At 39.0% G+C, this 15,000-nt stretch overlaps 3 protein-coding genes across 4 annotated transcripts in view; all 3 read left to right on the plus strand.

Moving 5' to 3' along the window:
* Positions 1–1,429, plus strand: part of LOC138060633 (uncharacterized) — a 40,686-nt gene extending 39,257 nt beyond the window's left edge. The window contains exon 5 of the mRNA XM_068906469.1: positions 1–1,429. This exon is cut by the window's left edge and continues 383 nt beyond it. The gene's annotated coding sequence lies outside the window, so the exon portion shown is untranslated.
* A 4,555-nt stretch (positions 1,430–5,984) lies between these two features.
* Positions 5,985–6,527, plus strand: LOC138014099 (uncharacterized). Its single transcript, XM_068861127.1, has one exon. It carries the CDS (start codon positions 5,985–5,987, stop codon positions 6,525–6,527), a length of 543 nt encoding a protein of 180 aa, XP_068717228.1.
* Positions 6,528–13,844: 7,317 nt separating this feature from the next.
* LOC138060636 (peroxidasin homolog) overlaps positions 13,845–15,000 on the plus strand; it is a 6,737-nt gene continuing 5,581 nt past the window's right edge. For both annotated transcript variants that reach the window (XM_068906475.1, XM_068906474.1), the window contains exon 1: positions 13,845–14,091. In XM_068906475.1, the coding sequence (XP_068762576.1) occupies positions 13,887–14,091 (205 nt within the window). In that variant the 5' untranslated portion in view covers positions 13,845–13,886. The remainder of the gene's footprint in view (positions 14,092–15,000) is intronic.

The following is a 15,000-nucleotide window of genomic DNA, read 5'->3' on the forward strand; positions in this document are numbered from 1 at the left end:
ATCACCATATTTAGAGTGTTATGGTTTAATGCAAATGTTGACACCCGTCCCGTATGTGTTTTAATATTACAGTAATTACCGACTTAAATAACAAGTCATATCGATTTGATTTGTATTCACGATAACCACAACAAATAGTAACAGCAATGTATGCATGCAAAAGGTATGCAAGGGGAAAAAAAAAAAAAAAGAAAAAATAAGCTAAGGGTGCGTTCGATTGATGACCTTATTCCGGAATAGGAATACACGGAACAGAAGTTAGAAATTATTCGATTTTACGAATTTCGCATTAAAATAGTCAGTCACCTGGTAAAAGTCTACTTTAAACATATCCTTATTATCCTTGTTGCTTCAAAACGCTTAACATACCGTTTTAAACTATCACTCCAAGTATACTTATTCCGAAATAGGGTCGATCAAACGCGCCCTAACATATTTGGTACATAGTGATGGCTTGCTAAGAGAGATCCTGTTTTGCGCTTACTTAGACTGGCTATCAAAAACTCTGGCCTAGTATGAGAGGTGCTGTAAAATAAGACTAGCATTTGTGAAGTCCACTTTATTGAGTCTTTACTCAGAATTTCATTCATTGGTTGGGAGAAGATTCATCTCTTCACCCACAGCAAACATATTCCTCTAATTTCTTATTGAAATAATTTTTGAACGGTTTATCATGCGTCCGATTAATACAGTTCAATTCTTTTCAGCGCAAAAATTGTCCGCAAAACGATTAATGTAAAGCAGATTTTTCAGGTCATCAAAGGAAAAGACCCAAAGATTTTACTCCCTTGGCTAGGCATTAAAAGTGAAAAAAATCTCAGGAAGAAAATGGCAAAGTACATTAATTAGATGAAGACATTTGCCTTAAAAATTTTCCGAATCTATTATATGCCTTTCGCCGAGTAGGTGTAGGTGTATATCAACTTTTGAAATCGTATTTTTGCTGAGAAAAATACTTCGCCGAAGTTTCTGCAAGCATTTAAAAGAGGGTGTTAGTTACGGTTTAGTTTATTGTATTATTATTATTATTGTTATTATTATTATTATTATTATTATTATTATTATTATTATTATTATTTATTATTTATATTTTTTACGGTTTAGTTTTGTTTTCACCAGATTGTTTGCTTTGGCGCCTGAATAAAATTTCAACTCAATTTGGTCAACACAAGCTTTCTATTTTAAGGGAACGTGGTCAAGTTTGCGAATGTCAAATATTAATTATTTTTGCGAATTAAGAGGGAGTTGAAACACGACAGAAGGCCGAATCAAAGTCCAAAACAAAACTGAATTTGATTTGTAATATGCTGTACAGCTAATTAAACGATTTCAAGATTAATTGCTCTTTTACAATCCTAGTATTGGGAGTAGTATTGGTAGTAGTCAGTAAATGTCCTTGGAAAACAAATAAAACGTAAACTTATTACGACAGCCATTGATATTGTTATATTTTATCTATATTGAGAAGACTGATCAACACTAACGGAAAACACCACACCTCGATCCCTTCCCCCACCAAGATAAAGAATTCTTATCCAAAATTTAGTGAACTCAAAACACATCGCAAGTAACTGACGTTATGGCTTAAAAATGCTGATCAATAAGATCCATTTCAGTGGCTCTGGGCCTTCTCACGACCTGACCTACAGCAGCTTTCCGTTTCCGAAGGAACTCTCCCCCTAACAGTACTGATTTATTACCAGGTTAATAACTTTAGATCGCTTTATTTGTCCGCTATATCCCGACACATTCACAGAACACTCACCTACCCACCTTAACGACACAGAACATTTAGGCAAAACCTTTACTACAGGAAAGTTAGAAAGATTTCACTCCTTGCACTAACAACAATTCTCAAAGTTACATTAAAAAAAAAAAAGAAAAAAAAAAGAACAGAATTGTGTGTATCTGATATCTTAAACAATATGCCCTTTGCAGCTTCTGATATGATACAAAAACCACCATACTGGAACGCAAATAGACTATTTCGACGATACGGCAGCCATTTTCATTTCTATTGTTTAAAAGGATATTATGGGATACTCAGGGGAGCAAATGAATATGTATTTTGCCTCCTGAGTATCCCATAATATATTTTATATTAATAGAAATCAAAATGGCAACTGTATATTCGAAATAGTCTATATGCTGAAAGAGAACGGGAAAGTTGGAGCTTAAGGTAGCTCCATATGGTTATTTGCTATTCATTTGGCACACGCTAGTATCCACCATCAATGGGAATTTTTGCATTGCTCTTAAACGCACCTCTCTCAAGTCTATCAAAGTACACTTCTAAAAGACAGAACTACTCTTTTCAAACATCACTGTTAAATTAATGGAGGTTTACCTGGAACTCTCTAAAGACAGGTTGTTTACAGTGTTTATTTTGATTTTCTTCCATTTCCTTCGGTTAAAATTTCCTTAACTTTGCAACTACATGGCATTTGTCCAGAGGATCTTCTGAAGACCAAAAAAATAGGGGTTACAAAGGTAGTTTCGTCGCTTTTAACGAATTTGTGTTTTTAAGCTCCACTCAAAAAATGTCTTACAAAATATCTTGATAGGCAGACGGAAGGCGTAAACAGTAATTACAGGTCTGCAAAATTTGAAGAAATTTCACCTAAGAAAACTAGAAATATTTTACATGAAAGTTTCGCATTTTTTCCATCGCACAACGTACGTCACAGAATTGGAATTTGCTAAGATCGCCATTTGAGCATGCGTGAAATTCCCAACCACATGCACACACGCGCGTACCTCTGCTTGAGATCTAATGTTTACCTGAGCGAAGAAATCGATGAAATTTGGTCGCGAGTTCAAGCTCAAGCTCTTGGCAAAAAGGAACAAAGTTTGGAGGAGTATCTTCTTCACTTGGTCAACAAATATGGGAATCCCCCTTTGAGCTTGTTAGCTGTCAAAGCTATCACACGTTCATCGCCGAGCTGTTTTTAGCTAGCCGGGGTAAGTGGGGTGGATTGCAAGCATTTCAGACTAAAGAATTTATAATGGTAATTGAACTGATTGGAGTGCAATTTGGTCTGAAACCATAGGCGTCATTTCAAAATCGAACACAGCACACTTTATTACACCCATTTAGAAATCATACTATCATTATTTATAGCTAAAATTAGGATTGCAGTTAGTACCAACATTTTATTGAGCCAGTTGGGAACAAAGGTTGCAAAATTTGCCATACAATGGTTTTTTCTTTGTCTTTCATTTCCCCCGCAATTTGATTGGTTTTAGTGCTCCTTTCTAATTGGCTGGGGAAATGGTGCGATTTAGAGCAAAAAATACAGCGATGTGGGAATAAACCTCACTGCTGAGAGCCAATCAGATTGCAAGGATCAGCAGTGATTTCTAAATGGATGTAATAAATATTATAACACGATCATAATCATAATCATCAACAACGAGGATTTTTTTAGAAACAAGTTTGGTAATGTTTCCTTTTAAATTCTTGTGGTTATGCTTCATCCAGTAAATCGTTTATCTACTCACTGTATAACATCGATGGCTACGCTCCTGTGAAGCTGCAGGTCAAGTCACTATGGAAGAGTCACGCTATATACAGATGTTCCAGTTACAGACCAACCTTTGGTGGCGGATACGAAATCCACATATCAAACAACGCTGCCAGCAACGGAAATTCGCACACATCTTGTGGCTACTATTACCCCCTTCCCCCAGGGTATTCTTCATCTGGTTATTCCTGTAGATTTTATGCAGGAGGAAGAAGAAACTATTTCACTCCCACTGATGTCTAGGTATTCTACGAAACAACCACTTAGAACGAGACGGAAAGATTGTCATCGCTCTTCTATTTTTTGTTTAATCAGATCACCATATTTAGAGTGTAATGGTTTAATAAAAATGTTGACACCCTTCCCGTATGTGTTTTGATAGAGAGCTTTAGATTTTAGGACGAAAACGACTACGAGATTTTCTCATAGAACAACAGTAAGCACGCGCAAACCAGCGTCATTTTGGCGGGAAAACGTGATACCGTCGTCATTTCAGTACAAGTACATTTCAGTACCGCGCACCGGTGGCTCAGTTGGTTGAGCACCAGACTGTCACGCGGGAGGTCGCGAGTTCAACTTCGGCCGGAGCGCTCTTTTATTTTTTGTTTAATCAGGTCACCATATTTAGAGTGTTATGGTTTAATAAGAATGTTGACACCATTCCCGTATGTGTTTTCATAGAGAGCTTTAGATTTTAGGTCGAGAATGACTGCAAGTACGAGATTTTCTCATAGAACAACAGTGAGCGCACGCAAACCAGCGTGATACCGTCGTCATTTCAGTACAAGTACATTTCAGTACCGCGCACCGGTGGCTCAGTTGGCTCAGTTGGTTGAGCACCAGACTGTCACGCGGGAGTTCGCGAGTTCAACTCCTGCCGGACCAACACTCACGGTCTTTAAATAACTGAGGAGAAAGTCCTGACTTTGTAACTACACCTGCAAATGCTTAGACTTTCAAGTCTTCTCGGATAAGGACGATAAGCCGGAGGTCCCGTCTCACAACCCTTCAATGTTAATAATCCTGTGGGACGTAAAAGAACCCACACACTTGTCGCTAAGAGTAGGGCACGTGGTTCCCGTTGTCTTCTGTTGTTTATCATGGTTGGGAGGGAAAAAAAGGGGCCACAGAAATTGGTGCAAGCTGTTGTGGCGCTCTGCCAGCTTGACTGGCAAAGTTAATTAAAAAAAAAAATAATAAAATAAAATAAAGACAAGGCTTTGCAACAATGTCGTCGTGTCAAAACAAGTCAACAACGCGGCAGCAGTTTTGGCATATTTCAATCAGCAAAAAGGCTCAGTTACCAGCAATAAGAATAACTGAGCAACCTATCGGTAGCCTCGCAGCTCCTACAAGGTCTCACCTGATTGGAGACCACCCTTGAGGTTTAACAAAAGAACAAATAACAGAAACAATGGCCCTTTTGTTTTAGGCCTAGGGTAACAGAAACAATGGCCCTTTTGTTTTAGGCCTAGGGTCCATTGTTTCTGTTATTTGTTCTTTTGTTAAACCTCAAGGGTGGTCTCCAATCAGGTGAGACCTTGTAAGAGCTGCGAGGTGACCCCAACCTATACTGCAAAGAAATGGTAAGATTAATCGTACGGGTTATACGTTTGCTAAGTATTTTTGCTAAAAACGGACAGTCAAAACTTGTATTCGTTCTCGTTCTCGTCGTAGAATCTAAAGGTCTCTAATATTACAGTAATTACCGAATTAAATAACAAGTCATATCGATTTGATTTGTATTTACGATAACTACAACAAATAATAACAACGATATATGCATGCAAAGGGTATGCAAGGAAAAAACAAACGGAAAAAAAAAACCAAACAAACAAACTAAGGGTGCGTTCGATTGACCTTATTCCGCCAAAAAAAGCAATGGAACCTTCTGATTGACGTCGTGTCACTATTTACTCGCATTCCGACCCACCTAGCCATCGAATTTGTGAAAGGAAGACTGGACTCTGACCAATCACTACCGGAGAGAACCAACTTATCTATCCAGAATATCATGGCACTTCCACAGTTCGTCCTCGATAATAATTTATTCGTATTTTAAGGCAGCCATTTCCAACAAATTTTCGGTTGTCCGATGGAATCCCCAGTCAGCGCTGTCTTAGCCATCTCGTCATGAAACATGTCGAAGAAAAGGCTCTCTCAACAGCCCCGAACCCTCCCAAATGGTGGTTTAGATACGTAGATGACAGCCACATGTGCATAAAAAGGGAACACGTAGACGAATTCCACCCACATCTCAATTCCATCAACTCCCACATCAAATTTACAATCGAGATAGAATCAGAAGGTTCCATTGCCTTTCTCGATACCAAAACAACCAGACAAGAAGATGGCTCGATCACCCTGTCTGTTTACAGGAAAGCTACCAATACTGACCGTTACCTTGATTTTTAATCACATCACCATCCCCAGCATAAACGCTGGATCGTGCGCACTCTCATGGACCGCGCAAAGAACATTTCCTCCACCAAGGAGGAACCATCTAGGGAAACTAAGCGAGTAGTGAAAGCCCTCGCCGCGAATAACTACCCCGCTAATTTCATTCACAGTGACCGCCAACTAAATAGACGACAAGAATTGAATAATACCGACCAGCGTAGTTTAGTTTTCCTGCCCTATGCCAAAGGTTTTTCAGAGAAAGTCGCAAAAGTTCTTCGAAGTTTTAGCATCAAGGTCGCCCACAAGCCTATTCGTACCATCTTCAACATACTCAAAAAACCAAAAGACAAAATCGGGAAAGAGGCTTCCAGAGGGATCGTGTACAAGATCAAATGTAAAGATTGTGATTGTGTTTACGTTGGCCAGGCATCACGCGCGCGAAAAACACGCGTAAAAGAACACGCAAAGGCCATAGCAACATTGGATGAAAATTCTCTGTTGGCCAAACACCATATGCTCCACAGTCATGAAATAGATTTGGAGAATGTGGAAACTGTTGACAGGTCACCGACGTGGCGACAAAGACTAATTCTTGAACAGTAGCACTCCGTGCGAGATAAGAAGTCTGTAAACGAACACATAGCGCTGCCTAGCGTATACCAAAACATTAACAACTTCTAGCTTCATTAATAATACTCTTGGGATTAGCGACTTGTTACCTTAAGGAATTCTTTCGAGATATTTAATATTACTATGCAGGACGCCGTTAAACATTTGCATTTTTTATCCTTTGCTGAAGAAGGCAACAGTTGCACCCGAAACGTCAGAGACGATAAGAATTTTTAGCCAGTGTAAACTTTTTAATTCCTCTTTTACCAAATTTAAGAGACTGTCTTTCAAACGCTGGCCATGTATGAGCGCTGTAAATATAAGACCAACATTTCTGAAGTGCACTTCACTGAACGTTTACTCAGAATTTCATTCGTTCGTCGGGAGAACATTCATCTTTTCACCCAAAGCAAACATATTCCTCTAATTTCTCATTGAAATAATTTTTAACGGCATATCATGAGTTCAATTAATTTAGTTTAATTCGGAATATGTGACTTTCGCTTAGTAGTAAGAGCTCTAAAAATTAGTTTCCAGATTACTATTGAAATCGTATTTTTGTTGAAGAAAATACTTCGCCCACGTTTCTGAGCATGATTGAGTGTTTTTCGTTTGTTTGTTTGTTGCGGGTTTGTCTTTTTTTTAAGAAATTGTTTGCTTTGGCGCCTCAATAAAATTTCAATTCGATTTGGCCAACACAAGCTTTCTATTTTAAGGGAACGTGGACGCGTTTACAAATGTCAAATATTAAAAAATATATATATTTTTTGCGAATTGAGAGGGAGTTGAAACGGGACAGACGGCCGACGCAAGGTTCGAAACAAAACTGAACTTGATTTCTATTATGTTGTACAGCTAATTAAACGATTAAAATTAATTGCCGGTTTTCATTACTAGTATTCGGAGTATTCATGATTGGTAGTAGTCAGTAAATGTCGTGGAAAACAAATATAACGGTAACTTATTAGGACAGCTATTGATATTGTTATATTTCATCTACATTGAGAAGACTGTCTGTGATCAACACTATCGGAAAACACCACACCTCGATCCCCTCCCCCAACCAAGAAAAAAAGTTCTTTGCCAAAATTTTGTGAACTCAAAACACACCGGAAGTAACTGTCGTTATGGCTTAAAAATGCTGATCAATAAGATCCATTTCAGTGTCTCTGGTCCTTTTCACTACCTGACCTACAGCAGCATTCCGTATGTTCGCCAAGTCAGCTCTCCGGCATTAGGTGTTTGACCAACTGCAACTACTCCGTGTTCATAGCTTGCGGTAAACCGTGACATAATGGCAAAGGAACTCGCCCCCAAACCTTACTGATTTATTACCAGGTTAATAACTTTAAATCGCTTTATTGGTGCGCTAGATCCCGATGGTTGTCCGTGGGTTCTCTCTGATTTTCGGAAATCCCCTCCCCCCCGCCCCCCGCCACACCCCCCAAAGAAAAGAACAGCATGTGGTTTTGTTCCATCAATGTGGACCATATGGCAGACACATGTTCATAAGCCTTCCTCGTATTCCCACTTGAACTGTTTTACGATTAAAGCCCAGCCAGGTTACACACTAAAAATCTTGTGATGTGTTAAGATCTTAGTTCATCGTAGGTATAACGTTACCCAAGCAGCATCGAAAGGCGGCAAAGCCTAGAAAATTCCCAAATGTTAACAAGAGTTGACCTCACGATCTCTGCGGTATCACACTTTACGAATTGTGCCAACGAGCCAACTGCAAGTCGGGGGTTTGATAATAAAAACACCAACCAGTTCAAGCTTGTTCTTCACGATTCGGACTCGACGTCAGTTACAGACGATATTTAATTTAAATGATACATTCTCATACTCACCTCCCATTGTACACTGCGATGTAAGTACAGACATATTCAACGTGGATACTCGCTTAACTAACTATACAAAACATTCAAACACGTAATTAAGGTTAGAGTTAGGGTCATTTTCAGAAACAAGGTGTGTAACTGATATCTTTAACCAACTGGCATTCGTTAACGGTTAGTGCCTTCAATGTTGTAACCTTATGGCAGCGCTAGCTGTTACAACCGTGCCATCTACCTTTCTGTGCATTTGAATTACAATTTTGTACTAATATTAACATATTAGTACTATGGTGAATAAGGCGAACCAAGTCCTAGGGCTAATAAGACGGACTGTTGGAACAGCAAATACAATAACTTTTTTATTGCTTTACAAAACATTGGTCAGACCACTTCTAGAGAATGCTGCTCCAGTCTGGAACCCATATCTTGTTAAAGGCATTCATGCAATAGAGAGCGTGCAAAGACGCGCATCAAGATTAGCTCTTAGGCAAAAAAAGAGGTAATATGTCTTATGAAGAGCGTTGTGACACGTTACATTGGCCATCTTTGTCCAGTCGTAGGACATATTTCTCTCTTGGTGAATGTTATAAGATCGTGTTTGTCTTATCGCACTTGTATTTTGAGGAATTCTTTCAATTCGCAAAAGTCAAATCCACTGGGGCGAACCATTCGTACAAGCTTTATTGTAAATGATCTAGAATTAACTGTTTTAAATATTCTTTTTTTAACAATGTAATTAGCTACTTGCTACAATTGTAGTTTTAGTTTGCATAATACCATATATAAAATGATAAGTATCTTGTAATTTTTTGGGCTATTGTTACTCAGTTTCGTTCCAATTTTGTTCTAGTTAGGTGTTCATCGTTATTTTTCTTCGCTTGTTAAGTCCGTCGTCACATTCGTCCTTTACCGCACTCGTTATTCAAATACGTTTCCAAATATATCTCCAAAGTGCAAACGAGTTGAGTTATTTGCGTCTGCGACGACACTGAATCCGCTTTAGATAACATTTTAAAACTTTGCAGAGAGTTTTGTCTTAACCTGCTAATCACTTTTCAGCAGTAAAAAATTGAGGTCACCGAGTTCGTCTTAAGAGCTTACACACAAAAGGCTCTTTTGTTGCCATGATAATATATTACGTCACATTAACATGTGCATATTGTTAAGCAATTATTGGTGTTTCATATGGTACCACAGCATTGCCATTAAGTAAAACAGTTTTGTAGAGTTAATCTTTCTAATAACACATTTCCTCCAAATTGTTGAAATCCGTTTGAGCCACCTTAAGTAAATTCAAACAGATGGTTGTTAGTAGCACAGATTTAGGAAGGACTGGAATTTCAATGTCTGTCAATCTTGTAAGTAAGGCTGAGGACTCAAAATTAAACAAACAAGGCGAGGGAATAAGAATAGTGATGCCTAGTATACCATATTTTTTGATAAACAATATGGAACAACGAATTGACAAATTATAAAATAAAATTTTAACTATCAACAATTTTAGAATGTGTCCTAAGTGCAATCACAAACGTTTGAAAGGTAGCACAAATCATAGCCTCCCACGCAGACGTTCTTAGGGCTTCGTCACACGTTCCCCCCCACGAACGTCTGCTGAAACGAAAAACCACTTCCGTTCAACGGGTGTTAGCCCACTATTTAAAGAAACCAATCAGCATTGACTAAGTGTGTTGTGCATAGCCAATCACATGCTGCGAAAGAATGCCATATAAAGCAAGAGTTTACCCAAAACTTGAAAACGGCCTCTGATTGGTCCTTAATCCAAGAACGGAAGTGGTTTTTCGTTCAGCAGACGTTAGTGGGGGAGAAACACATGGCGAAGCCCTAAGAACTCCTGCTTAGGAGGCTAGTATTCAAACCATTAATGAAAATTTTGAAAGGACGCGACCACATTCTTTTGATTAATTACACAAAAACTTGCAATGCCAATTCTGGGAGGTAGCTGTGCAATCGAGCCTTGCAAAGAAAATATATTTTGAGAAACAGCCAGACCCCTTTTTTTTAAATTTGACTTTAGAAAGGAAGGGGTGGGTCGCATTACAGACCATTTTATTTCTTGATTTTTTTGGCTGTTTTCAAAACGGCTGGAAAATTCAAGTTGCCAGACCTGAAATAAAATTCATAAATAAAATTTCGGTCGCATTTCGGATGGCTCAGTGGTGAGAGCACTCGCCTCCCACCGATGTGGCCGAGGTTCGATTCCCGGACCAGACGCCATAAGTAGGTTGAGTTTGTGTTGGTTCTCTTCTCTGCTTCGAGGGTTTTTCTCCGGGTTCTCCGGTTTTCCCCCCTCGGCAAAAACCAGCATACAGCCGATTCCAGCTGGCTGTAAGCTGTGCTCCAAGGTCACACATGGACCGTATAGCGGCTGCCAGAGGCGCCATTGTATGCTATCGGTTCGACCTTGTTGAGCTGCGTCGTTGCTGTACTTTGCGACGGCGATTAGCAGCGACAATTATAATTATTATTTTGTTAACATGCAAAAGTCAACCACACAGGCAGAATTTTAACTGTTATAACACAGCCGCTGATTGGCTAGACTTAGCTTAATTAATGATGCCAGCCTTCTGTCCGAAAAATTACCTTATAAAATGATAAACCTCCCAGATTGAACGGAGCCAACTCGCCCACTCCCCGAACACGAACCGTTGACATTTGGCACGTGATGCCTAGACCTGAGCCCACATTGACCCGAAACCGCAGATGTTACAACGAGAACTTCTCATACGACGAAGCCAATTGCTGCAGACCGTTATCGTCAAAAAAGTACTAAAATAATAGAAAGAACTTCGGACTTAAAGGGTTAAGAAGTGAATCAGCTGGTACATAACGTCTGGTGTGGCGATGACAATTGACGTTTTACTAACTTTACCAATTATATAATCAATATGGTATCTCCTTACATTCCATACATTCCATTCAAAAGATTACATAATTTCATTCCTGATTCATAATTTCATTCCTTAATGCCTGTAAGCATTAAGCCAATCCGCAGCATTATTGCTGCCGACAGGTAGCATGCATTATTATGATATGTGGGTAAAGGTATGCCTTTGAAATAAAACAGAGAGCGGATGGTTTTATGCAGGCTGGGACGCTTAAAATGCAAACACGGCACGCATACATGCGTGGTTAGTACTTTAAGGGTTTAAATCTACTGTTTCCTAATTTTTTCTTATACATACAATGGTGTAGCTGCCTGGGTTCAAGCCGCTGAAACTCATACGAACAAAATTTCTGCATGGTTTTAAAAGCTTGCACCTCGCTTTTGGCACTGACGACCGGCTCATACAAACCGCTTTTACTTTCGCTAATATCTTACTTGTTAATATATTGTGTCTTAATTAAAGCAGTGGCTGTCAAGTTCATGACATATATATCCACTCATGTTGCCCCTACCCCATAATCCCTTAACATATCAAGACTTTTTAATGTATCTCGTGAAACTCACGCACATACAATACAAGATTCTCACTTCATGACATATCCTCTCATGTTGCCCCACCCCCTGATCCCCTAACATATCAAGTCCTTTTACCATATCTCGTGAAACTCACGCACATGCAATACAAGCATGCATGCCGGTAATTTTCATGTCAACAAATCAAGGCTCAACCAAATTCTTCGTTTTCAAGACTTAGTCCAAAATTGTGGAATTCTCTTCCAAGCAACTTGCGCTAAATTAAAACATGAAGTCGACTATTCATCTAAACAATCATTATTATTATTATCATTATTATTATAATTATTAAGCAAATGTTAAGTTAAAAGCCGACGTTTCGGCGTCATCATGATACCATTCTCAAGACAAAGTGAGTAAGTAACGGAAGATTTCATTTCTATAGTCTCTACGGATTAGCATAATAACAAAGGATCACAAGTGAATACTTTCGAGCGAATGGAGTCCGTTCGCACGTTTAGGGATGGTTTAAGTTTTCTTATAAAAAGCATCTCATTAATTAGGCAATCAAATTAATGAAGCCTCATGTTTTAAGAAATCGTTTTTGATCAACATTATGTTGAAAAGAGCGAGCAAAACAGGAAAAATACAGTATAATTAATTGGAATAGAAACGATCAATATTGTTCACTTGAGTAACTGAGCTTTAGAATCATTGGTGATAATCTTGGCCAACTGGAAAATATGGACTGGACCCTGGACTGGACTTTGGACTGGACTTTGGACTGGACTTTATTAAACGAAGTTAATTTTGAACCAATAATATAACGATTAACCGTTTCTATTTAATTATTAACCAGCGAGAATGAGAATGAGAATGGATGTCTTTTTCAAAGGGAACATAAACGAAACATCTAACAATGCTGCCCAGTAACTTTCAATCAAGTCAAGCTACTATTACGTGAACACTGTCACGTGATGACTTCAAACTTCGCAGCGTTAAAGCAATCGTAGAAAAGCGTATAAGTGGCGGGGTTTGTAACGTTAATTTACCGCTGTAACCAACTGAAGTGCTTAGTTTGCAATTCTACCTGGTTCAATTGTAGAAATAGTGCGCAAAGCGATCGCGCTTAACATATCGAATATATTGAATTGGACTACATTCCTTAGGGTGCGTTCGATTGACCGTATTCCGGAATAGGAATACGTGGAATAGAAGTTAGAAATCCTTCGTTTTGATGGAGATTCACATCAAAATTGTCAAACACCTGCTAAAATGCTATTTCAAACATATCTTTCTTATCCTTGTTGCTTCAAAACGCCAAACATGCCTTTTTAAATCATCACTCCACGTATTCTTATTCCGGAATAGGGTCAATCGAACGCACCCTTATATTCTTTAGACAGCGCACGCATGAGATATATCGTCGTCACAGTGTTCACGTAATAGTAGCTTGACTTAATTGAAAGTTACTGGGCAGCATTGTTAGATTTTTCGTTTATGTTCCCTTTGAAAAAGACATCCATTCTCATTCTCATTCTCGCTGGTTAATAATTAAATAGAAACGGTTAATCGTTATATTATTGGTTAAATATTAACTTCGTTTAATAAAGTCCAGTCCAGGGTCCAGTCCAGAGTCCAGTCCAAAGTCCAGTCCAGAGTCCAGTCCAGAGTCCAGTCCATCTTTTCCAGTTGTCCGTTTTCAAAACCTTAATTCTTTAAACATATATATCACATTGATAACTGAAACATGATCTGCCTTTGGTGACCAGCAACAACTCTCGGAGCCTCTGAATGCAGTCTACTAGTTGTCCCCGTGAGAACTTTATTTGTGAAAAGATACGTAAATGTGACACAGAGATTTTTTTTTTAATTTGCGAATGCTAAAATTATTTGATTTGGTATAGTTATATATAGGTGTAAACGCCCTGCTGTGTTTATTTTAATGATTGTGTCACTAATACAACCCGATCGCGATGTGAACTTTTAAGCCCCTAATCTATCCGTGGAAGACAATTTGGCAAATTACCCATTCACGCGGTTAACGCGGCTTCAAGTATCATCTCAGACAGAGCGGCATTGTTGGGAGAACTGAAAATGAAAATGGCTGCTCAAAAGAGTTGTCCATCGTTTGCATCGATTATTTCTGTTTTGTCGATTGCTCTTTATTGCGGAGGGTTTTTAAGAGTTGAACTAGAGTTAAACAAGCAAAGGGAAAGAATAGACGCTCTGGAAACCGACACCCAGATTGAGCCACTGTCTAACGATCCAGACATTGGAAAAATCTCAGAGAATTCTCCTGGTAAGCTTAATCTTATTGTAAAGCTACAATTCTAGCCTCACTGATGTCAAAACATGGAAACAAAAGATAAAAATGGGCATTGCGATAACCTATACATTTACTTGGTGATAAACTCGTGCGAATAAGGAGATGTCAAAGCTCAAGTTCACTGAGCATCGGATTTCTAAGAAGAAAACGTCGCGTCCTCGTCAAACAACGGAGGCCTTTGTTTTCAAATCTGTCATGAGAACAAAGAAAATGCTGCCGACTATCCCTGAGTGTGTCCGACTCACCACTGATGAATTATTTAAATTCCTAGTTGATCAGAGAGGATCTAAAATTAAGCTGGTCGGGCACTTCAAAAACAAAAGGCGATGTACACCGCGCAGTAAAACACCAACCTCAAGAAAGCGATAACATGGACAAGGATGTTGCCTCATCAGTTATTTAATGGTCACAGAGGCAGCCCTTCATATAACATAACCGTGATAGCAAAATACTTTCTTGGTCTATCTTCAGGCCACATTCAGACCAAGTTTTTCGGTGTCAGTCGCCCTAGATTTGGTACCAGTGATTAGAAACTTCTCAGAATGCATCAACTGACCGCCCTTCCACGTTTTTAAAGCTTTCAATGGTACATTTTTTAATACCTTCGGCTGCGCCCCAGTTACGTTGACAATTCAGCCTATTTGAACTTAAGCGCATACTCTCGTCGAACACTGTCTCGATGCAGATGTTGCTTGGTTCTTAGCGAAAAGTGGCTTTAGTAACAAAAGTCAGGGAATAGTCGTCCTTACCTGCAATGTCTAGTACACTAGAGCCGGGAGAATCGATGACCCACGCCACTAATTTTCAGTAAAATGCCTCTGCAACGGAATGGATGAGAAGAGAAAATTGACTTTGTGATTTCTTACCAGATGCTTCAAGAGG

This window comes from Montipora capricornis, chromosome 8, assembly GCF_036669925.1.
Source record: "Montipora capricornis isolate CH-2021 chromosome 8, ASM3666992v2, whole genome shotgun sequence".
NCBI classification, from domain to species: Eukaryota; Metazoa; Cnidaria; class Anthozoa; order Scleractinia; family Acroporidae; genus Montipora; species Montipora capricornis.